This window comes from Oncorhynchus clarkii, chromosome 7 (assembly GCF_045791955.1).
Source record: "Oncorhynchus clarkii lewisi isolate Uvic-CL-2024 chromosome 7, UVic_Ocla_1.0, whole genome shotgun sequence".
NCBI classification, from domain to species: Eukaryota; Metazoa; Chordata; class Actinopteri; order Salmoniformes; family Salmonidae; genus Oncorhynchus; species Oncorhynchus clarkii.
Window position 1 is genome coordinate 24,343,817 of NC_092153.1, and position 25,184 is coordinate 24,369,000.

Here is a 25,184-nt window from a genome sequence, read left to right on the forward strand (position 1 = left end):
GGCAAAATATTATATGGACAGATGAAACTACAGTTGAGTTGTTTGGAAGGAACACACAATACTATGTGTGGAGAGAAAAAAAGACAGCACCCCAACATCAAAACCATCCCAGCTGTAAAGTATGGTAGAGGGAGCATCATGGTTTGGGCTGCTTTGCTGCCTCAGGGCCTGGACAGCTTATCATTGGCGGCAAAATTAATTCCCAAGTTTATCAAGACATTTTGCAGGAGAATGTAAGGCTATCTGTCTGCCAATTGAAGCTCAACAGAAGTTGGGTGATAAAATAGGACAACGACCTAAAACACAGAAGTCAACAGAAGAAAATACCCCTTCTGGAATGGCCCAGTCAGTCCTGACCTCAACCCCATTTGAGATGCTGTGGCATGACCTCAAGAGAGCAGTTCACACCAGACATCCCAAGAATATTGCTGAACTGAAGCAGTTTGGTAAAGATGAATGGTCCAAAATTCCTCCTGACCATTGTGCAGGTATGATCCGCAATTACAGAAAACATTTGGTTGAGGTTATTGCTGCCAAAGGATGGTCAACCAGTTATTAAATCCAAGGGTTCACATACTTTTTCCACCCTGCACTGTGAATGTTTACACTGCATGTTCAATAAAGACATGAAAGTGTATAATTGTTTGTGCGTTATTAGTTTAAGCAGACTGTGTTTGTCTATTGTTCCGACCTAGATGAAGATCAGATCAAATTTTATGACAAATTTATGCAGAAATCCAGGTTTTTCTAGAGGGTTCACATACTTTTTCTTGCCACTGTATGTGTGTGGAGTCAATATGCGTGTTTGTGTCCAGTGTAGTATATGTGGGAATGTGGTCAGTCCAGTGAGTGTACATGGATCCTGTGCAAGAGAGTCAGTGCAAAAACCTATAATAGATGAGAATAAAATAAGGTTGCCACTGCAAATAGTCCAGTTAGTCATTTGATTAACTTATGTCTTTCGGGGTAGAAGCTTTGTTCCAAGGCTTGGCGCTCCGGTACCGCTTGCCGTGCGGTAGCAGATAGAACAGTCTCTGCCTTGGGTGGCTGGAGTCTTTGACCATTTTTAGGCCCTAGCCCTACTAGGATGACAGTCCCTCAACTTGTCATAGCCACTTTTGTCCTCCAGTGTGTCACTGCTTTGGGCGTCAACAATACAGGAATGTCATAACGGTAGTGGCACAGGACTTTCACACCGGAGTGGGTGTCTAGGCGCTGCTAGTGAGGGTGAAGTGGGGGGGCTATTATTACCCCTCACACTGTCCCATCACCCCATGCCCCAATTAAGACGGAGAGAGAACAAAAACACATCGACTTCCAGTTCCACACACATTTTGTTCATCATCGTAATTCCCTCATTCACTTAATGACGATGGAAGAATTAGCCCAAAGAGTAATGCCCAGGATTTATTATTGCTTTGTCTTGTTGGTTGTTGTGTGTCAGGGATATATTCAACCTCCCCTGGAGTTAACATGGTCAGCTCAGACACAGAGAAAACAACCATAAGCCTGACTTAGTGTACTCAGGGCTTAGTGGACACACATCTGCTATGGCGGGCTCAATGAGAGGGCCTTGGCCCCATGTCACCCTAAAGCATTAGTTACTAATCATTTATGCATACATACAGTGCCTTCAGGAAGTATTCACACCCCCTGACTTTTTCCACATTTTGTTGGGCTACCAAATTTTTGGGTCACTGGCCTACACACAATGTCAGTGGAATGATTTTTATTGAGATTTTTACAAATTAATTAAAAATGAAAAGCTGAAATGTCTCAAGTCAATAAGTATTCAACCCCTTTTAGTTATGGCAATCCTAAATAAGTTCACGAGGAAAACTTCGCTCAACAAGTTTCATAAGTTGCATGGACTCACTCTGCAATAATACTGTTTACCTCATTTCTGTACCCTACACATACAATTATCTGTAAGTTCCACAAAGACCAAGGAGGTTTTCCAATAACTCACAAAGGGGACCTATTGGTAGATGGGTAAAAAATACATTGAATAAAGCAATTGTACACACAAGGTTGTGCAAAACTAGTTTTTTAGCAGGGATGTGCTGATCTACAGTGCTCTGCTCCACCTCGTACCTATGACTGCAGCACAGCCGTGCTAAAAAGGTAGTTTTGCACAACCTTCAGTGTACAATGGCTTTTCTACAATGGGTTACAAATGAAATAAAAATGTTATTTTTGATAAATGTGTTCATATGCTACTATTTCATCCATCAATGAAAATATAGGCCTAGTCCCAACACATCTGTTTCTAGCCAAGCCATCAGTTATGTTGCCAGACACAATCATGAAGTATTTTTGTTCTATATCTATGGACACAACCCAGTCGTTTGTTCTAAATGTTCCGTTTCCATGCTGGCTGGCAACACTCTTATCCCTTGCTTGCTAGCTAGCCAACTACGGCTAACACAGTCACGTCAAACTGCAGCAAGAACAACACAAAATGACTCGACCCAATAGAAACTGTGTTGAAATGATAGTGGGTCTACATTCATACAGTTTCTTGACTGGGTCCAGCTCGCAAAACATTATCTAAATGAAAGCTAGACAGTCAGGGAGCATTGACAATTTACAAACAAGATGGGTAGAGGACACTATTTTCACACTCACTGTTCTCACCCTATCCCTTTGGCCTCTATATTAGTTTGAGCAGTGGAAATGTGCAGAGGCAGTGTAACTGAGACAATCCATGTTGTCCTATGAGCAGGCAGAATGTTGTTCTGCACTGTTGTCCTGTCCTGCCCCCTGAGCTGTGAGTGACACTGCCGGTACTACTACTGTTGCACGGTAATATCACAGTACCAAAACATGATACCAACATTTTAGAATGCCTTGGCACTGTTTCATTTGATACCACCAACTGTTTCAGCTCTATAAATCTAAAGAACCTGCTAGAGTCTTTTTAAAATGTTTATAAAGTCAGTTTAGTTCATAAATTCAGCTAAGTTTAAAGCCACTAGTCTTTTGTGTGCACAGGTCCAGTAATATCCACTTCACTTTCCACACAATTATCACGTGACAGCTGTAATAAGCCAGCAGTGTCCCCTACCAACCCTCAATCACCTGCTTTTCTCCGCCCCGCTGTCAGTTTAAAAAAAAAAAATGTTTAATCGAATTTAGCCGTGATGTTGAGCAGAGCTGCAGATCCTGATGAGTCTTCTGTTATTAGATTTGTACATTTTGTTAAATTGGAGCAGTGCGCAAAGCGAGCAGTGTTGATACGTTGTATAATTTCATCTGTTATAACCAAGAGCACAGACCAGTCTGAGTAGACTTTGCAAGTTCTGTCATGTAGCCTCTGAGAGGCAGAGACGGAAAATGGAGCACCTGCTTTGTGACAGGCAAGCTTGAATCTTTACAGTAAAGAAAACGCCGTGTCTGTAGCCTAAATGGTCCCAAAAAAATGGACCCATATTACCGAAACCTTTTTTTCCGTATTGTGATTCACACACTTTTTATATAATTTCACAAGCGGGCCATTTTAAACTAATCCCGAGTCACTAATTATTGGTTGTTCAGTCATGTTACCTTGATCGCTAACAAGCTGGTAACTTGACCGTAGGTTTATGCAAATTTGATTGGCACAGCAAGAAAGGAAAAGTGTCTGCTACTCATGAGATGTGCTTCAATGGTAGCATTCATATAGGCCTAATGTAAGCCTAAACTATATATTTTTTTAAATCCTATTTCTTTCTGGTGCTCCTTAATAAATTGTTTGGTGTTTGTGGGGGAGGTGTGTGTGTAAGGGAGACAGAGTGAGGAAGGGAGGGAGAGTTTGTGTGTTAACTAAAGAGTGTTTCATGCAGTGTTTTTCCCTTTATTGGCACAATGATAATGCAGATCATTATGCACGTATATTCCTTCCTCCCATTCCTCCAGCCAAATCACAGGAAGGCCTTTGCAAATATGTGCAAATCAGCCATTCTATGCAGAATTCCATTGGACACTAAACAGTGAAGTGAAATTCAATGTGTTCACATTTCAGTGACAGATTTTTGGAGAACGGTTAGAAAACGTGAACAAGTGTGCGTCCAGGACAAGGCAAACAGGATGCTTGGCGACAGAATTATTTTCCCCACCGTGGTATCGCGATACTAGGCCTGGTATCGTATCGTTTGTAAAATGTGGGTATCGTGACAACACTACACTGCAGTCAGTATACAGGGCCAAACAATACCCGCTTCCTGTGTTGGGCCTCTTAAAAAGAGGGAAGTGGTGCATGAAATAGCAGGACACTTCGAGTCCCACAGTGGGGCTGAGGGAGAGAAGTTTTATACTGCAGGCCATAAAACTACTGAGCGAGGAGAACACTAGAGAGGAAGTTGGTGTCTGAGCCTTAGACTCTGAGGAGAAGTAGGACTCAGTCATGACCAAAGTAATGACTCAACACTTCTTCCATCAAATCAAATTTTATTGGTCACATACACATGGTTAGCAGATGTTATTGTGAGTGTAGCGAAATGCTTGTGCTTCTAATTCCGACAGTGCCGCAATGTCTAACAGGTAATCTAACAATTCGACAACAGCTACCTAATACACACAAATCTAAGTCAAGGAATAATATATACATATAAATATATTCATGAACAATGACGGAGCGGCATAGGCAAGATGCAATAGATGGTATAAAATACAGTATGTACAGTGGCTTGCGAAAGTATTTACCCCACTTGGCATTTTTCATATTTTGATGCCTTACAACCTGGAATTAAAATATATATTTTTTAGGGGGGTTGTATCATTTGATTTACACAACATGCCTACCACTTTGAAGATGCTAAATGTTTTTTTATTGTGAAATAGTACAAACCTGAACTTCAGTGTGCATAACTATTCCCCTCCCCCAAAGTCAATACTTTTTAGAGCCACCTTTTGCAGGAATTACAGCTGCAAGTCTCTTGTGGTATGTCTCTATAAGCTTGGCACATCTAGCCACTGGGATTTCTGCCAATCCTTCAAGGCAAAACTGCTCCAGCTCCTTCAAGTTGGATGGGTTCCGCTGGTGTACAGCAATCTTTATGTCATACATCAGATTCTCAATTGGATTGAGGCCTGGGCTTTGACTAGGCCATTCCAATACATTTAAATGTTTCCCCTTAAACCACTCGAGTTTTGCTTTAGCAGTAGGCTAAGGGTCATTGTCCTGCTGGAAGGTGAACCTACGTTCCAGTCTCAAATCTATGGAAGACTGAAACAAGTTTTCCTCAAGAATTTCCCTGTATTTAGCGCCATCGTCATTCCTTCAATTCTGACCAGTTTCACATTCCATGCCGATTAAAAACATCCCCACAGTATGATGCTTTTCCCACCCTGCTTCACTGTGGATGGTGTTCTCGGGGTGATGAGAGGAAAATTGAGGAAAAGCTCAATTTTAGTTTCATCTGTCCAGAGTACCTTCTTCAATTATTATTTATTTATTTTGGGGGGGGGGTCTCCCACATGCCTTTTGACGAACACCAGATGTGTTTGCTTATTTTTTTCTTTAAACAATGGCTTTTTTCTGGCCACTCTTCCGTAAAGCCCAGCTCTGTGGAGTGTACGGCTTAAAGTTGTCCTATGGACAGGTATTCCAGTCTCTGCTGTGGAGCTTTGCAGCTCTTTCGTGGTTATCTTTGGTCTCTTTGTTGCCTCTGATTAATGCCCACCTTGCCTGTTCCCTGAGTTTTGATAGGTGGCCCTCTCTTGGCAGGTTTGTTGTGGTGGCCTCCACGTGCCTATATGACCTCCCTACAACGCCTGGGCATGCTCCTGATGAGGTGGCGGATGGTCTCCTGAGGGATCTCCTCCCAGACCTGGATTAAAGCATCCGCCAACTCCTGGACAGTCTGTGGTGCAATGTGGCGTTGGATGGAGCGAGACATGATGTCCCAGATGTGCTCAATTGGATTCAGGTCTGGGGAACGGGCGGGCCAGTCCATAGCATCAATGCCTTCCTCTTGCAGGAACTGCTGACACTCCAGCCACATGAGGTCTAGCATTGTCTTGCATTAGGAGGAACCCAGGGCCAACCGCACCAGCATATGGTCTCACAAGGGGTCTGAGGATCTCATCTCGGTACCTAATGGCAGTCAGGCTACCTCTGGCGAGCACATGGAGGGCTGTGCGGCCCCCCAAAGAAATGCCACCCCACACCATGACTGACCCACCGCCAAACCGGTCATGCTGGAGGATGTTGCAGGCAGCAGAACGTTTTCCACAGCGTCTCCAGACTCTGTCACGTCTGTCACATGTGCTCAGTGTGAACCTGCTTTCATCTGTGAAGAGCACAGGGCGCCAGTGGTGAATTTTCCAATCTTGGTGTTCTCTGGCAAATGCCAAACGTCCTGCACGGTGTTGGGCTGTAAGCTCAACCCCCACCTGTGGACGTCGGGCCCTCATACCACCCTCATGGAGTCTGTTTCTGACCGTTTGAGCAGACACATGCACATTTGTGGCCTGCTGGAGGTCATTTTGCAGGGCTCTGGCAGTGCTCCTCCTGCTCCTCCTTGCACAAAGGCGGAGGTAGCGGTCCTGCTGCTGGGTTGTTGCCTCCTACGGCCTCCTCCACGTCTCCTGATGTACTGGCCTGTCTCCTGGTAGCGCCTCCATGCTCTGGACACTACGCTGACAGACACAGCAAACCTTCTTGCCACAGCTCGCATTGATGTGCCATCCTGGATGAGCTGCACTACCTGAGCCACTTGTGTGGGTTGTAGACTCCGTCTCATGCTACCACTAGAGTGAAAGCACCGCTAGCATTCAAAAGTGACCAAAACATCAGCAAGGAAGCTTAGGAACTGAGAAGTGGTCTGTGGTCACCACCTGCAGAACCACTCCTTTATTGGGGGTGTCTTGCTAATTGCCTATAATTTCCACCTGTTGTCTATTCCATTTGCACAAAAGCATGTGAAATTTATTGTCAATCAGTGTTGCTTCCTAAGTGGACAGTTTGATTTCACAGAAGTGTGATTGACTTGGAGTTACATTGTGTTGTTTAAGTGTTCCCTTTATTTTTTTGAGCAGTGTGTGTATATATATATATATATATATATATATATAAACTGAGATCATATGACAGATCATGTGACACTTCGATTGCACACGGTGGACTTTATTTAACTAATTATGTGACTTTTGAAGGTAATTTGCTGTTTCTTGAAGTCCACAATCATCTCCTTTGTTTTGTTGATGTTGAGTGAGGTGTTTCCTGGCACCACACTCCCAGGGCCCTCACCTCCTCCCTATAGGCTGTCTCGTCTTTGTTGGTAATCAAGCCTACTACTGTTGTGTCACCTGCAAACTTGATGATTGAGTTGGAGGTGTGCATGATCATGTAGTCATGGGTGAACAGGAAGTACAGGAGGGGGCTGAGCATGCACCTTTGTGGGGCCCCAGTGTTGAGGATCAGTGAAGTGGAGATGTTGTTTCCTACCTTCACCACCTGGGGGCGGCCCATCAGGAAGTCCAGGACCCAATTGCACAGGGCGAGTTTGAGACCCAGGGCCTCAAGCTTATTGATGAGCTTGGAGGGTACTATGTTGTTGAATGCTGACCTGTAGTCAATGAACATATAGTTAGTTATTCCTCTTGTCCAGGTGGGGTCGATGTCGGTGTCCGTGACGTGGCTGGTTTTTCTTTTGTAGTCTGTAATTGTCTGTAGACCCTGCCACGTACATCTTGTGTCTGAGCCTTTGAATTGCAACTTCACTTTGTCTCTATACTTACATTTCCCTTGTTTTATTACCTTGCTGCGGGAATAACTACACTGTTTGTATTCGGCCATATTCCCAGTCAACTTTCCATGGTTAAATGCGGTGGTTCGCTCTCAGTTTTGCGCGAATGCCGCCATCTATCCACAGTTTCTGGTTAGGGTAGGAATTAATAGTCACAGTAGGTACAACATCTCCTATGCACTTACTTATAAACTCACTCACCGAATCAGTGCATAAATCAATATTATTCTCTAAGGCTACCCGGAACATGTCCGGGTGATCAAAACAATCTTGAAGTGTGGATTCCGATTGGTCAGACCAGCGGTAAATAGACCTTGTCACGGGTACATCCTGTTTGAGTTTCTGCCTATAGGAAGGGAGGAGCAAAATGGATTCGTGGTCAGATTTGCCAAAGGGAGGGCAGGGGGGGGGGGGCTTGTTTGCATCACGGAAGTTAGAGTTGCAGTGATCCAGAGTTCTGCCAGGGCAAGTAATACAATAAATATGCTGATACAATTTAGGTAGCCTTGTTCTCAAATTTACTTTGTTAAAATCCCCATCTACAATAAATGCAACCTCAGGAAATATGGCTTCCAGTCTGCATAAAGTCCAATGAAGTTCTTTGAGGGGGGATATACACGGCTGTGACAATAACCAACGAGAATTCTCTGCGGAGATAATATGGTCTGCATTTAATTGTGAGGAATTCTAGGTCAGGTGAACAAAAAGACTTGAGTTCCTGTATGTTGTTACAATTACACCATGAGTCATTCACCATGAAACACACTCCCGCCCTCCTTCTTCCTGGAGAGATGTTTATTTCTGTAGGCACGACGCACAAAGGATCCCGGTGGCTGCACCGACATATCCCGGGAGTTCTATGTTTCCGTGAAACGGAGTATGTTACAATCCCTAAAGTCTCTCTGGAAACCCTTGCCCTAATTTCGTCTACCTTGTTGTCTAGACTGGACGTTAGCGAGTAATAAACTCGGAAGCGGTGGGTGGTGTGCACACCTCCGAAGTCTGACCTGAAGGCCGCTCCGTCTACCTCTTCTGCAGCGACCTTGTTTTGGGTCATCCTCTGGAATCAGTTCAGATGCCCTGGGTGGTTCGGACAAAGGATCCGCTTCGGGAAAGTTGTATTCCTGGTCGTAGTGTTGGTAAGTTGACGTCACTCTGATATCCAATAGTTCTTCCCGGCTGTATGTGCTAACACTAGTTAGTGTTACTGCATTAATATCTGCCCTTGAAGGGTGGAACAGGGGTGTATGTAACATGAGTGTATGTAGTGATTGGCCTTCCAAAATCGTAAGCCTCCGTTGTATGTAATTGTATTTAATCTGTTAAATAAAATACCAAATCCAACTCCATGTGATGTCCTTCGAAAATACATGATTTTGGCCTGGCCTTGTCTTCTGCGGAATAGGCTTCAAATCCAGTTGATTTAAGAACAATTCTCCCCTTCACCTGTGTGCCAGGTGTATCTGTCAGTCTGTTTGCTCTCTGTCACTTCTGACCCTGCATTGGGCTATGCCCTCCCTCAGACTGCATACCTCTATGACATCATGTGCGGTGGTGCACAAGCCCCAGCCCTAGGCTTCTAGCCTGTCTGTCTTATAAGGGGCGTTCCACCACAACAGGAGCTTGCCAAGTGACCAGATTATGTAGATAAATCCACCTTGCAGCCTAGCCTATGTTTCTCTCTCTGAACTGTCCTGTTCAAGACCCTGGGTCACAGGGAAACACTCATCACCACCAAAGACAATCAGAAAAGTTTGAGGGAGAAACTAGGTCAGAGGGACAAAACAGCCTTGCCCCGCCCTCATTTGCTTGGTATGTGCGAGGCGTGCGTGTCTGTGAGTCAGTAAGTGTGAGGCTAGCTCAGAATGTGTGACGAGGCTCTTGTGTGCCTCTCGAGGGCGACGTGAATGAAGTGTAGGATGATGAATCACTGTGGAACAGCATGGTAATCTGCTCTGCCTTTTCTCTGCTCTTTCTGCCTGGAGGACAGAGAGCGAAGCTGGCAGCAGCGTCGGTGCACTGCTGGCCTGGCTTTGCTCTTACGAAACAGAACCTCTCAAAGCTCCGGAAACAGTCACTACTCCCATAATTAACGCACACGAACAAGCTTCTTTTCTTTTCTTTTTTTTACCCAACAGACTGCCTAGTATGTACATGTCATGGGAAATTACTTATTTTTTTATGAACAGAGAGAAGAATACAGTGCCTGTGTCTCCTTGTCATTGAAATGTTTCAGCCTGCTTGGGGCTCCCACTGTGAGGGCTGTACGGGAGGAGTGGTCTGGCTCTGATTAAAATACCTTGGGGGGGGGGGGGGTCGTGTCTGTGTGTGCTGCTCCCTTCCCCCATGTCTTTGTTTTACTGATACTCCGGCTATGGCTGTCCTTTCTCACCATGACGTTTACACAGCTGGGAGATAACATTGCCTTTCTTCCGTTCCCTCTCCCGCTATCTTCCCCCCATCTTTGTATCTAAGGCACTACATACCCTGGTTCGATTCCAGGCTGTATCACAACCGGACATGATTGGGAGTCCCAGAGGGTGGCGCACAATTGGTCCAGCGTCGTTAGGCCGTCATTGTAAATAAGAATTTTTTCTTAACTGACTTGCCTAGTTAAATAAATAAAATCTCATTCATCCACTTTATAAAAACATGAAGAGGGCCCTTCTGTCCCCCTTCTTCCCCTCTTGTGACAGCCACCCCAGGATGTAGCTAGGCCATTTTAAGGCCAGAGTTCTGCCTAATCAAAATCAAATCAAATATTATTTGTCACGTACTTCGTTAACAACAGGTGTACACTAACAGTGAAATGCTTCTATGCGGGCCCTTCCCAACAATGTAGTGAGATTTTTTTATTTTTTTAAATAATAGAAACAGAAAAAATAATAACACAAGTAATGATAACTTTGCTATATTGACGGGGTACCAGTACCGAGCCAATGTGCATGGGTACAAGGTAAATTAGGTGTAGATGTAGGGATAAAGTGACTAGGCAACAGGATAGATAATTAACAGTAACAGCAGCACTTGTGATGAGTCAAAAGAGTTACTGCAAAAAGGGTCAATGCAGATATTCAGGGTAACTAACTATTGGTTAACTGTTTTAACTATTTAGCAGTATTATGGCTCGGGGGTAGAAGCTGTTCAGGGTATTATTGGTTCCAGACTTGAACCAAAAAGCTCCTTAACAGCTTCTACCCCCAAGCAATAAGACTGCTGAACAATTAATCAAATGGCCACCCGGACTATTTACATTGACACCCGCCCCACCTTTGTTTTTACACTGCTGCTACTTGCTGTTTATTGTCTATGCATAGTCACTTTACAAATTACCTCGACTAACCTGTACCCCCGCACATTGACTCGGTACCGGTACCCCCTGTGTATAGCCTCGTTATTGCTATTTATTTATTTATTTTAAACTTTTGTTTTTGTAAATATTTTGAACTGTATTGTGGGTAAAGGGCTTGTAAGTAAGCATTTCACGGTAAGGTCTACACCTTAATTTGAGTTATTTAGCAGACACCCTTATCCAGAGTGACTTACAGGAGCAATTAGGTTTAAGTGCCTTGCTCAAGGGGTGGCAGGGTAGCCTAGTGGTTAGAGTGTTGGACTAGTAACCGAAAGGTTAAATAGTTAAATAATAGTTAAATAAAGGTCAAATAAAATAAAGGGCACATCGACAGATTTTTCAACTTTTCGCTCTTAACAGCTCGGCTACCTGCTGCCATCGTCGTCGGTGATCATCGTCGTCGGTGATCTGGCCTACCACCGTGTCGTCAGCAAACTTAATTATGGTGTTGGGGGGGGTCCAGGGTCCAGTGTCCAGTTCAGAGGGAGGTGTTTAATCCCATAGTCCATAGCTTCGTGATGAGCTTGGAGAGCTCTGAGGTTGAATGCGGAGCTGTAGACAATGAACAGCATTCTCATGTAGGTGTTCCTTTTGTCCAGATGGGAAATGGCAGTGTGGAATGCAATAGCAATTGCGTCATCTGTAGAGCTGTTGGGTGGTATGCGAATTAGTTGGTCCACAGTGTCTGGGTTGATGGTGTTGTGAGCCATGACCAGCCTTTCAAATAATTTATTGGCTACAGATGTGACTGCTAAGGGGTGCTAGTCATTTAGACAGGTTACCTTTGCGTTCTTGGGTCTGCTTGAAACATTACAGACTGGGTCAGGTAGAGATTGAAAATGCTCTGAGTATGCATCCTGGTAATCAGTCTGTCCCTGCGGCCTTGTGAATGTTTACCTGTTTAAAGTCTTACTCACGTCGGCTACAGAGAGCGTGATCACATATTCGTCCAGAACAGCTGGTATGCTCATGCAGGGTTTAGTTTTGCTAACCTCGAATTCAGTGTTGTTAACCAGATGACAATACACCCATACATAATTGGTTGTCTCAAATGGCACCTTATTCCATTTATAATGCACCACCTTTGACCAGTAAGCAATGCACTATAAAGGGAATAGGGTGCCTTTTGGGATGCACCCCACGACAACCATTTGTCTGTCAGTGCAACACCACTGACCGACTCGCTGTACTTTACAGACAAGTGATGCATTTAGGCCTATCAACCTATTACCAAACAAGTCTCTATTGCAAAATGTTAACCTTGTCTGTTAACAACTTGCTGCCTGGCCTGCCCTCCCTCTGAGGAAAGGAATAGAAAAAAGGCATAGAACATGAAGCTGCTTTGGGAGATGGAGGAGGAGAGGATATAGACACAGTTGTGGACCTGTTGACTGTTCCGGACCTTCCTGTCTTTCAGGTGTTTGCAGCGAGGCTGCAGTTGACTGACCGACTGAACAATGGCTCAGTTTCCCACGCCCTTCGGAGGTGAGTGCCACCCAACCAGATTGACAACCGTCTGTGTGAGTCACAAGCGTGCATGTGTGTCAGAGAAATGTCTGTGCGCGCAGCTGCGTGCCTGCGTGCAGGTGTGTGTGTCCTGATCTCCCTCTACACATGGGTTATTGAGAGTTATACTGTAACTTCAGCACGAAGGAAGGGCCACTATCAAGTTATTACTCCCAGGTGGTGGAAGCCTGCCTGCTGGACCGCAATGGCTTCATCCCTAATGCCACCTTTTCCCCTACATTCCTCAACATCAACTCTGAACCTCAAAGCCAGTTCCACTGCATTTTAGCACTGTTCCCCTTTAATCAGGGACTCATTTAGACAGACACCAGGTGGGTGCAATTGGTTATCAGGTAGAACAGAAAAGCAGCAGGAGCCGTACCTCGTAGAGTAAGAGTTGTATACCCCTGCCCTACATAGCGCACTATATAGGGAATGGGGTAGCATTTAGAATACAGCCATGGTGTATGGTGGACTTAACCCCCCTCTCACACACACGCACACACACACACACACAGGCCAGGCGAGAGCTTCAACTGATCTTTCTCTCTCTCAGGAGGTCTGGACGCCTGGGTGATCTCTTTGGACGAGCGAGCCAAACATGACCAGCAGTTTGTCAGCCTGGCCCCCTCACCAGCTGGCTACATCACAGGTTAGCTTTACTCACAGCAGGGGAGGGGATGGACAAACGAAGGGAAAGAGCGGTGGAGGACAGTCTTTGCAGTACATCATGTCAGGCAGAAGTTGCTTGAAGATAGCAGAAAGTCACTTCTTAAGGGCTTTCTCTTATATTACACACAGAGTACCAGGTCAAAGGTGAAGGGTTAGTGCTTCTATATCTGCATTGCTCGCTGTTTGGGGTTTTAGGATGGGTTTCTGTACAGCACTTTGACATCGGCTGATTTAAAAAGGACTTTATAAATAAATCTGATTGAGTGAAGCCTGGTGGACTGAGTCTAGGGCAGGCCTTGAAGTGTTTCATTCCCTACAGCACACACCGTAGCAAGCCACGTCATTCTCCACTTTTCTCACTTTCAGAAAGGACATTTCAGTCACTCACACTCACTCATATTATCATCTGATATCATTGCCTTGGGTGTTTTGATGTTCAACATAACCTTGCAGAACCTCCTCACACAATTTTCGAGAAGTGTTAGTGCTTGTTTCACTCTGCTACTTCAGCAACAAGTCTCAAAATTGCTGATTGTGTTCAAATTGAAATCATTTGCCCTATGATTCCCCTTGAAAGAGGAACCAACTGGCCTTTTCTCTCTGCGTTTGAATAGATATATTCATAATGGTGTACAACAGACTCGACAGTATTATAATGTAATTTTCCCTTCTCATTGTCCGTAGGTGACCAGGCCAGGAATTTCTTCCTGCAGTCAGGCTTGCCCCCTCCCATCCTGGCACAGATATGGTGAGTGTCTCCTCTCACTCCATCTCTCCAATTCTTAACTCAATCTGCTGCTAATGTCAACCACTGTTGTCTCTCTCTCTTTGCCCTTCTCCGGTTTTTGTCGTTCTCCTCCCTCTGTCTTCCACTCCAGTTTCACTCATTCCTTCTTTCTCTCCTTTTATCTTTCTCCCTCGCTCTTCAATTGCTTTATTGACATGACATCCGCACGGACATATTGTGAACAACAATGATAATAATCAGTATAATGTAATCAAATCTTTACTTTCTCCCTCTCTTGCTCTCGCTCCCTCTCTCAGGGCCCTGGCCGATATGAACAATGATGGGAAGATGGACATGCACGAGTTCTCCATCGCCATGAAGCTGATCAAGCTCAAGCTGCAGGGTCACCCCCTGCCCCCCTCTCTGCCCCCCTCCATGAAGCAGCCGCCCCTCACCCTGCCCCCGCCACCCACCGCACCCTTTGGTAAGGGATTAGACAGGGGCAGGGTGCTTCTCAATAGTCTTAAGGGGCTTCCTTTTCTCCATCTGCACTGATCTGTACAGCAGGATAGGTAAAAGCAGTGTGGTGGATGCAACAAACAAAAAAGTACATTTTTGCTTTGACCTGTCCACTTGTTCTTTCAGATCAATGCAGGTGATGTACAAGAGACTAGGAGTGTGTGCCACTAGGCTATGAGATACACCCATGTTACTGTCCCCATGGCCACCATTAACTAAATGTACTTTAGAGTGCTCAAAGCCAACTCTGCCATATCATCTGCACCATCTATGTTCATACAGTTAAAGTCGGAAGTTTACATACACCTTAGCCAAATACATTTAAACCCAGTTTTTCACAATTCCTGACATTTAATCCTAGTAAAAATTCCCCATTTTAGGTCAGTTAGCATCACCACTTTATTTTAAGAATGTGAAATGTCAGAATAATAGTAGAGAGAATTATTTATTTCAGCTTTTATTTCTTTGATCACATTCCCAGTGGGTCAGAAGTTTACATACACTCAATTCGTATTTTGTAGCATTGCCTTTAAATTGTTTAACTTGGGTCAAACGTTTCGGGTAGCCTTCCACAAGCTTCCCACAAGAAGTAGAGTGAATGTTGGCCCATTCGTCCTGACAGAGCTGGTTTAACGGAGTCAGGTTTGTAGGCCTCCTTGCTCGCACACACTTTTTCAGTTTTTCTCACAAATTTTCTATAGGATTGAGGTCAGGGCTTTGTGAAGGCCACTCCAATACATTGACTTTGTTGTCCTTAAGCCATTTTGCCACAACTTTGGAAGTATGCTTGGGGTCATTGTCCATTTGGAAGACCCATTTGCAACCAAGCTTTAACTTCCTGACTGATGTCTTGAGATGTTGCTTCAATATATCCACATAATTTTCCCTCCTCATGGTGCCATCAATTTTGTGAAGTGCACCAGTCCCTCCTGCAGCAAAGCACCCCCACAACATGAAGCTGCCACCCCCATGCTTCACGGTTGGGATGGTGTTCTAAGGCTTGCAAGCCTCCCCCTTTTCCTCCAAACATAACAATGGTCATCATGGCCAAACAGTGCAGTTGCAAATCGTAGTCTGGCTTTTTAATGGCAGTTTTGGAGCAGTGGCTTCTTCCTTTGCTGAGCGTCCTTTCAGGTTATGTCGATACAGGACTTGTTTTACTGTGGATATAGATACTTTTGTACCCGTTTCCTCCAGCATCTTCACAAGGTCCTTTGCTGTTGTTCTGGGATTGATTTGCACTTTTCGCACCAAAGTACGTTCATCTCTAGGAGACAGTACGCATCGCCTTCCTGAGCGATATGACGGCTGCGTGGTCCCATCATGGTGCTTATACTTGCGTACTATTGTTTGTACAGATGAACGTGGTACCTTCAGGCTTTTGGAAGTTGCTCCCAAGGAAGTTGCTCTCCTTTTGATTTTCCAATGATGTCAAGCAAAGAGGCACCAAGTTTGATGGTAGGCCTTGAAGTACATCCACAGGTACACCTGCAATTTACTCAAAGGATGTCAATTAGCCTATCAGATGCTTCTAAATCCATGACGGAATTTTCTGGAATTTTCCAAGCTGTTTAATAAAGGCACAGTCAACTTAGTGTATGTAAACTTCTGACCCACTGGAATTGTGATACAGTGAATTATTAGTGAAATAATCTGTTGGAAAAATTGCTTGTGTCATGCGCAAAGTAGATGTCCTAACCGACTTGCCAAAACTATAGTTTGTTAACGAGACATTTGTGGAGTGGTTGAAAAACTAGTTTTAATGACTCCAACCTAAGGGAATGTAAACTTCCGACTTTAACTGTAGCTAGATGTTTCACTGGGGCAATTTAAAACCTTTAACTTCCTATTATCTCAAAGCACAACCGTGTTGTTTCTGGTACTTGAACTGGCAACGCCCTGGGTCGATATTTGGTTGCTTCCCCTGACAACCAGGGCATTTTGCTGTGCACTGCCTGTTTATGACCAGGCTAATGTTGTTAATTTTCAAGTGAATCAGTCAGAACTCAGCACTTGTAGACTCATCGGCTTTGGGTGAGTGGGGAAAATAATAATAATAATAATAAACAGTGTTAAAATAATAGGCTTGGCCTCCCGGGTGGCGCAGTGGTTAAGGGCGCTGTACTGCAGCGCCAGCTGTGCCATCAGAGTCCCTGGGTTCGCGTCCAGGCTCTGTCGTAACCGGCCGCGACCGGGAGGTCCGTGGGGCGACGCACAATTGGCCTAGCGTCGCCCGGGTTAGGGAGGGCTTGGTCGGTAGGGGTGTCATTGTCTCATCGCGCACCAGCGACTCCTGTGCCGGGCTGGGCGCAGTGTGCGCTAACCAGGGTGGCCAGGTGCACGGTGTTTCCTCCGACGCATTGGTGCGGCTGGCTTCCGGGTTGGATGCGCGCTGTGTTAAGAAGCAGTGCGGCTTGGTTGGGTTGTGTTTCGGAGGACGCATTACTTTCAACCTTCGTCTCTCCCGAGCCCGTACGGGAGTTGTAGCGATGAGACAAGATAGTAGCTACTACAACAATTGGATACCTCGAAATTGGGGAGAAAAAGGGGTAAAATTCAAAAAAATAATAATAGGCTTGTCAATAGAAAATGAATGGAGGTCTTATGTTTGTCTGACATAACTTACTTCATTCTACCCTGCAGGAATGCATGGTTTAGGGGTAATGCCAGGCCTCCCAGCAGTCCCTCCATTACCCATGCCCCCTATGCCAGGGGTGGGTATGTCCCCCCCTCTGGTGTCGTCGGTTCCCCCGTCTGTACCCCCCTTGGCCAACGGAGCGCCAATGACGGGCTTCTCCCACCCAGGTATGGCCCAATCAGCATCGCCGTAAGACATACTGATTATTCAAAGCGGAGTTCTAGTGAATGACAGTGGCAACGTTTCAGAGCACGTTTCAGAGCATCTCACTTTGTTGATTTAATCCTTTCTTAACCTCTTTTTGTGACCCCATCTCTCTCTGTCTCTTTCTCTCCATCTCTGTCTCTCAGCCACCACACTCAACAAAAGCTCTTCTTCCAACCGCTCCGGTGCCAAGATGCAGGGCCAGTCTTTTGAGACTTCTAGGTGAGTCACGGCACCCACTTGGAAGAGCACCCACTTGGAAGAATGGCCCCTGCTCATTGAGCCCAAACTCAAAGGGACAAATGTAGCTGTGTTTGTGCTTAGACACCGAGCCCTTTTTTTTTTTTGGAACACACAACAGGCTAGCTCATTAAAATGCCATCACATCACTTTTAGATGAGATCCCTCTGTTAAAGAGAGATGCACAGCCGACGTCCCATGTTGTCAGTTGGAGAAGAGCAATTCTTCTGTCCAGACCGCTTTGCTTTCTAACGTTACACAAAAATAACTTAATGTTTCAAGTACATTTTTTTCCAGAAGTTAACCCTTTACACTTGTGGGAGTTGGTCTATATGGATAAATTGAAATGTTTCTTCAAGAAGAAATATGAAAATCATATACATAAGCATGGTAGCAATTGAAAGGAAACCCTTTGGAGATTATTGGAAAATGATTCGACCAAAGTTGAGGACACAAACGAGACTCCAAACGTTACACTGTTGATTTTATGTGCAAAGTACATCTACGGTACTTTTCGCTGCATTTGTTGACAACTAAATGTGAAAATACTCTGGATACATTCAGTCACGTGATGAGAATATTCTTGTTAAATGTGGGCTAGGTGCAACATTAGACAACACATTTAAGGGTTTAAGTGAGAAGACTAACTGGTGTCTCCAAGTGGCGCCACACACCTCTACAAAGTGTGCACAGTTCCTAAGTTGTTTCAATGCACTTTTATGACTCAAAGAAGAGTCTTCAACTATAATGTGCTTCAACTATAATGTACAGTAGACATTCTGTTCAGAACAACCCGGATATAAAACCATGTCATCTTGTAACTGTACATTAAACATAGTGATCATAAACGTTGACACTATATGACGTGAGTTTTATGTTATGGAAATGTGAAGTGCACATTTGTACTCACAGGTGTTTTTTATCCTCAACAGCTCATCTTTCTAAATATATCAAGTCTTCATTTCCAGCATTTCCCTCACTCAGACAACAAAACATTTGCAAAAGTTGCGGGAGGGATTAGTGGGAGGGATGTGGGGCAATTTCTTATCTTGTGCGGCGTAAGTTCAGAACATCTGTGAGTCAAAACCCATACAGCGCTGTGAAGCGTAGAGCCTGAGCTCTAGCGTCATGTATAGCATGTTACTGTACAGCCACTGTGTTCCAATTTAGGCACTTATCAGTGTCCAAACCCGTATACCGGTACGAGTGTAAAGGTTTATAATGGAAATTTGTCTTTGTCTTAAAGGCAATTTCCAACTGGCTCCGACACAGACAGCAAAGCAAAAACACACAACTTAACACAACAGTACTATAAAAAAAAAAAAGAATAGATACAAGCAGATGTGAGGCATCATCAAAAAGTCTGTTTAAAAATACGCATTTAATAAGATATTGTCTCCCCCCCTCTTCATCTTAGCGCCCCTGTGCCCCCCCAGCCTCCCACTGACTGGGCTGTTCCCAGCTCGTCCCGGCTAAAGTACCGGCAGCTCTTCAACAGCCACGACAAGATGATGAGCGGCCACCTCACCGGTAAGACCTTGTCTGTCAACAATACACACTGCTGGTTTGTCCAGTCCACATCAGCGGTTTCTCAAAAAAGCAAATGTTTTTATCCTCGTCTTTCAGGACCCCAAGCAAGAACCATCCTGATGCAGTCCAGCTTGCCCCAGACCTCGCTGGCATCTATATGGTAAGAGATGGGAGCAGGGCCAATACTTAAGACACTTGGCCACTAATTCCTATATGTTCACACATTGCTGCTCTTTGTTCTCTGACTACTGCTTCTCTCTGCTGACTCTGGGTAGAAGTTACTTTTAGACACAGATCTAGGATCAGCTTAACCATCAGATGGCAAAACGAATCATACCAGTTGCTGTTTAGGAGGGTGAAACGCATAAATAGTCTCGGATCAGTGCCGTCGGGGTGCCCCTAAACGGCACTTGTTTTTACCTTCGTCCACTCTGCTAGTCACAGGACAGGAAGTGCATGGCTGGTGGTAACACGACACGTCTTTCTCTCTCTCTCCCCCTCTCCCTGTTTCTCTATAGGAACCTGTCGGACATCGACCAGGACGGCAAGCTGACGGCCGAGGAGTTCATCCTGGCCATGCACCTGATTGACATGGCCATGTCCGGCCTGCCCCTGCCCCCTATCCTGCCCCCAGACTTCATCCCCCCCACCTTTAGGTACAATCCACTGCCCCCTCTACTGTCTGGCAATGCCCCTTAACTCTACCTCTGTCTGCAGAGCATTGATACCGGCACTTACCTTAGAGAGTCTTGTCTAAAGATGCTTTATTGATCTTATTGCCCTTCACCACGGCCAGGGAATTTTTCCTTAACCCCGTGACCTGACCCGGAAAAACACTGGCTCCTATTGTTTTAACTATCAATCAGTCTATATTGATTCCATTAGGAGTTTTTCCTGGTCAAGTCACACGGTCAGGAAAAACCCCTGGTCCTGCTCACCCATGCCCTATATGAGGTGCTGTAGGTTAGTGAGCTGCTCTGACTGTGGTCTGATGTCCGTCTCCAGGAGGGTACGTAGTGGTAGCGGGGTGTCTGTCACCAGCCTGCACTCCACTGACCAGCGGGTCCAAGAGGAGGCCGAAGAGGAGCAGGAGAGCGAGAAACAGAAGCTGGAGAAACGTAACCACTCTTAAATTCATAGACCGAGCTATGGGTGACTGACTGTCCATGGGCTCGAAGTGATAGATCTGAAGCTATGCAGTGTTTCTTTACAATTACGTTGTTAATGAACAATGGAGCAAAACGAGCTCACGTTTTGGGTGCGGTGCGTCAGTTGAACTAAACCAAAATGCTTGGGAGCTATGTTCTTCTCGAATCTATGGCTATGTATCATCAATTTTAAAGTCCAAAAATGTATGTACCAATCCCTTTAAACACACACCAAAACGCTCCTTTTTAAATATAAACAGGTATATAAAAATGGCCCCAGTTTTCCAAGAAATGCCCCTGAAAATTTGGCAACAGGGCAAAATATGTTCCCCATTTCTCTCTCTCTCTCTCTCTCTCGCTCTGACCCCTCCTATCTCTCTCTTTCTCTCTCCCCAAAGTGACTTTTGAGGACAGGAAGCGGGAGAACTTTGAGCGGGGCAACCTGGAGCTGGAGAAGCGTCGACAGGCCCTGCTTGAGCTGCAGCGCAAGGAGCAGGAGCGTCTGGCGGCGCTGGAGCGCGAGGAGCAGGAGAGGAAGGAGCGCGAGCGGCTCGAGCAGGAGCGGCGGCGGCAGCAGGAGCTGGAGAAGCAGCTGGAGAGGCAGAGGGAGATGGAGAGGCAGCGGGAGGAGGAAAGACGCAAGGAGATTGAAAGGAGAGAGGTGAGGAGAGGAGGTGGAAAGGGGGAGTAAGGAGGACAGCGAGGATAGATCAAGAGAGGGGGCTGGAGAGGTGATGTAAGGGGAAAGTGAAGAACACAGGAACCAATGCAGTGTGTGTGTATATTAACAATTCTATTACGTTGTCTTTTTAAAATTTGTAAATTCATTCTCCTTATTGTGTTGCTTTAATGACAAGGGGAGACGGGTGTAGAGAAAAAGGTGGAAACGCGGGTTGAACCCAGGTCTCCGGCAGGAAGTTGAATATGTGCGCAGACCTGGAAGTGTTACCACTCGACCACGGCTGGCTCTGCACTATTTCTGCGTATACAGTATAACATTCCCTCTGTGTTTCCTCGGGCTAGGCGGCAAAGCGGGAGCTGGAGCGTCAGCGTCAGTTGGAGTGGGAGAGGAACCGCCGGCAGGAGCTGCTGACCCAGAGGAACCGAGAGCAGGAGAACATTGTCCTGCTCAAAGCCCGCAAGAAGACCCTGGAGTTAGAGCTGGAGGCACTGGTAAAGACAGAGACACACACACACACACCATCATAACTGTCTTTACTTTGTTCTTTGGAAGAAAAGACAATAAGGTAGGATAATTAGTTTCACCCTCCCTCCCCAGAACGACAAGAAGAGCCAGCTGGAGGGCAAGCTGCAGGACATCCGCTTCCACCTGTCTGCCCAGCGGCATGAGATCGAGAGCACCAACAAGACCCGCGAGGTCCGCATCGCTGAGATCACCCACCTCCAACAGCAGCTGCAGGTACGTACACACCTTGTGTAACACATACAGTCCCCTCCATAATTATTGGGACAGTGAAGCATTGTTTCTTCTTTTGGCTCTATACTCCAAAGGTTTGGATTTGAAATCAAACAATGACTATGAGGTTAAAGTACAGACTGTCAGCTTTAATTTTGGGGACATATTCACTTGTATGTATATTAAAGTAGTCAAAGGTTAAGTAATTGGTCCCATATTCATAGCACGCAATGACTACATCAAGCTTGTGACTTCACATTTGTTCCATGCATTTTCTGTTTGTTTTGGTTGCGTTTCAGATTATTTTGTGCCCAATAAAAATGAATTGTGAATAATGTTCTGTACACTTAGTCACTTTTATTGTAAATAAGAACAGAATATGTTTCTAAACACTTATACATTCATGTGGATGCTACCATGATTACAGATAATCGTGAATAATGATAAGTGAGAAAGTTACAGGCGCACTAATATCATACCCTCAAGACATGCTAACCTCTCACCATTACAATAACAGGGGAGGTTAGTATTTTATATCATAACCCCCAAGACATGCTAACCTCTCACCATTACAATAACAGGGGAGGTTAGTATTTTATATCATAACCCCCAAGACATGCTAACTTCTCACCATTACAATAACAGGGGAGGTTAGCACTTTATATCATACCCCCAAGACATGCTAACCCTCACCATTACAATAACAGGGGAGGTTAGCATTTTATATCATACCCCCAAGACATGCTAAACCTCACCATTACAATAACAGGGGAGGTTAGAACTTTATATCATACCCCCAAGACGTGCTAACCCTCACCATTACAATAACAGGGGAGGTTAGCACTTTATATCATACCCCCAATATGTGCTAACCCTCACCATTACAATAACAGGGGAGGTTAGTATTTTATATCATACCCCCAAGACATGCTAACCTCTCACCATTACAATAACACGGGAGGTTAGCACTTTATATCATACCCCCAAGACATGCTAACCCTCACCATTACAATAACACGGGAGGTTAGCACTTTATATCATACCCCCAAGACATGCTAACCCTCACCATTACAATAACAGGAGACATGCTAACCTCTCACCATTACAATAACAGGGGAGGTTAGCATTTTGGGGGGTATGATATTTAGGCGTCTAACTTTTTCACTCATCATTATTCACGGTTCATTCAGGACTATCCGTAGTGTATGGTAGCATCCACATTTATGTAGAAGTGTTTAGAAACATATTCTTTTCTTATTTACAATAAAAAGGGACTCCAAAATGACACCATACATTATTCTAGAGCTAAAAGAAGATGAAATGATTCACTGTCCCAGTAAGTGTGCAAAGCTGTAACGGTATAGGATGGCTACTTTGAAGAATCTAAAATATATTTTGATTTCTTTAACACTTTTTTTGGTTAGTACATGATTCCATTTATGTTATTTCATAGTTTTGATGTCTTCACTATTATTCTACGCTGTAGAAAATAGTAAAAATAAAGAAAAACCCTTGAATGAGTAGGTGTGTCCAAACTTTTGACTGGTGCCTTGACTTTATCCACATTTTGTTACGTTACAGCCGTATTCTAAAATGGATTAAATAAATAAAAAGTCTCAGCATTCTACCCACAATATCCCATAATGACAAAGTGAAAACAGGTCTTTAGAAATGTTAGCAAATCTTATTAAATAAATCAAAAACAGAAATACCTTATTTGCATAAGTATTCAGACCCTTTCTCACGAGACTCGAAATTGAGCTCAGGTGCATCCTGTTTCAATTGATCATCCTTGAGATGTTTCTACAACTTGATTGGAGTTCACCTGTGGTAAATTCAATTGATTTGACATGATTTGGAAAGGCACACACCTATCTATGTAAGGTCCCACAGTTGAAAGTGCATGTCAGAGCAAAAACCAAGCCGTGAGGTCGAAGGAATTGTCCATAAAGCTCCGAGGCATGATTGTGTCGAGGCACAGATCTGGGTAAGCTATTCCTCAGTAAAAGGCACATGACAACCTGCTCGGAGTCTGCCGAAAGGCACTCTCAGACCACGACAAACAAGATTCTCTGGCCTAATGAAACCAAAATTACTCTTTGGCCTGAATGCTAAGCGTCATGTCTGGAGGAAACCTGGCACCATCCCTAGGGTGAAGCATGGTGGTGGCAGCACCATACTGTGGAGATGTTTTTCAGCAGCAGGGACTGGAAGACTATTCAGGATCGAGGCAAAGATGAACGGAGCAAACTACAAAGAGATCTGTGATGAATACCTGCTCCAGAGCGCTCTGGACCTCAGACTGGGGTGAAGGTTCACCTTCCAACAGCACAACAACCCTAAGCACACAGCCAAGACAATGAAGGAGTGGCTTCGGGACAAGTCTCTGAATGTCCTTGAGTGGCCCAGCCAGAGCCTGGACTTGAACCCGATTGAGCATCTCTGGAGAGACATTATGGTGCATATCCTCCACCCAAACCCTCTACAGATTAGGGATGTGACAAATAAAGTTTGATCTGATCATTAGCAAACAGACAGAGCAGGCAGGCAGGCCAGCATGAGGGAGAGAGAGAGCGAGAGAGATGGAGAGGTGGGGCAGGCTCGTATGTTTTTGTAATCTGCATCTCGCAATGTCTTACCTTGCAAATTCACCAAAGTAGCCTGAAGTTTGCCTCTTCCTCTCTGCTTTTATTTGAATGACACAACTTTCCCAGGCCTTTATAGCCTATGGACTATAACACACAAAATAGTAATTTTTGTGATAACTGCACTGAGATTTTAATTAAGTGCTTTGTTTGTCTCCCCAAGGACTCTCAGCAGTGGCTCGGCAGGCTGATCCCTGACAAACAGTGTCTAAACGAACAACTCAAACAGGTTCAACAGAACAGCCTGCACAGTAAGTACTGCTTCCTCACCTCCGCACATCTTTCTACAGAGACCGTCTCCTAGATCCCTGGTCAAAAGTAGTGCACTGTATAGTATAGGTGTGGAAGTGCCCCCCATCTAGCACCGCATCAAATAATCTGGCCTATTAGTTTTAATTGACAAACGGTTGCCTGAGGGGCCTTTGTAACCCACCTGCAAACAAAACTAAGGGAAATACTGACTGCCCTACTATACTTAAGCAATAAGACCAGAGGAGGTGTGGTATATAGCCAATATACCACAGCTAAGTCCTTATGCACAACGCAGTGCGGAGTGCCTGGATACAGCCATTAGCCGTGGTGTGTGTGTATATAGGCCACCGACCACAAACCGCCTAGGTGCCTTATTGCTATTATAAACTGGTTACCAACGGAATTAGAACGGTCTGATATATCACGGCTTTCAGCCAATCAGCATTCAGGGCTCGAACCACCCGGTTTATAATAACCGATACGGCGCTTGCTCTCTGGGTCATATTCACTAGGCTCAAAATGAACGGGCCAAACGGGGAGGGGCTAGTCGAACTTGTCCAATAGAAAATGCTTGTTTTAGTTTTCTGCTGCAAAAAAAATTTGC

General features: G+C 44.9%; 1 protein-coding gene across 4 annotated transcripts in view; it reads left to right on the forward strand.

Moving 5' to 3' along the window:
• The window catches only part of LOC139413098 (intersectin 1 (SH3 domain protein)), a 62,918-nt gene that overhangs the window by 7,847 nt on the left and 29,887 nt on the right, over nt 1-25,184 (forward strand). For 3 of the 4 annotated variants that reach the window (XM_071160156.1, XM_071160157.1, XM_071160158.1), the window contains exons 2-15: nt 12,500-12,567; nt 13,145-13,240; nt 13,945-14,008; nt 14,305-14,471; nt 17,150-17,311; nt 17,495-17,570; nt 19,006-19,118; nt 19,215-19,278; nt 19,637-19,774; nt 20,124-20,236; nt 20,665-20,927; nt 21,290-21,439; nt 21,546-21,686; nt 24,492-24,579. In XM_071160156.1, the coding sequence (XP_071016257.1) occupies nt 12,540-12,567; nt 13,145-13,240; nt 13,945-14,008; nt 14,305-14,471; nt 17,150-17,311; nt 17,495-17,570; nt 19,006-19,118; nt 19,215-19,278; nt 19,637-19,774; nt 20,124-20,236; nt 20,665-20,927; nt 21,290-21,439; nt 21,546-21,686; nt 24,492-24,579 (1,663 nt within the window). In that variant the 5' untranslated portion in view covers nt 12,500-12,539. Of the gene's footprint in view, nt 1-8,673; nt 8,870-12,499; nt 12,568-13,144; nt 13,241-13,944; nt 14,009-14,304; nt 14,472-17,149; nt 17,312-17,494; nt 17,571-19,005; nt 19,119-19,214; nt 19,279-19,636; nt 19,775-20,123; nt 20,237-20,664; nt 20,928-21,289; nt 21,440-21,545; nt 21,687-24,491; nt 24,580-25,184 lie in introns of all 4 variants that reach the window. The other variant, XM_071160155.1, reaches the window with a different exon arrangement.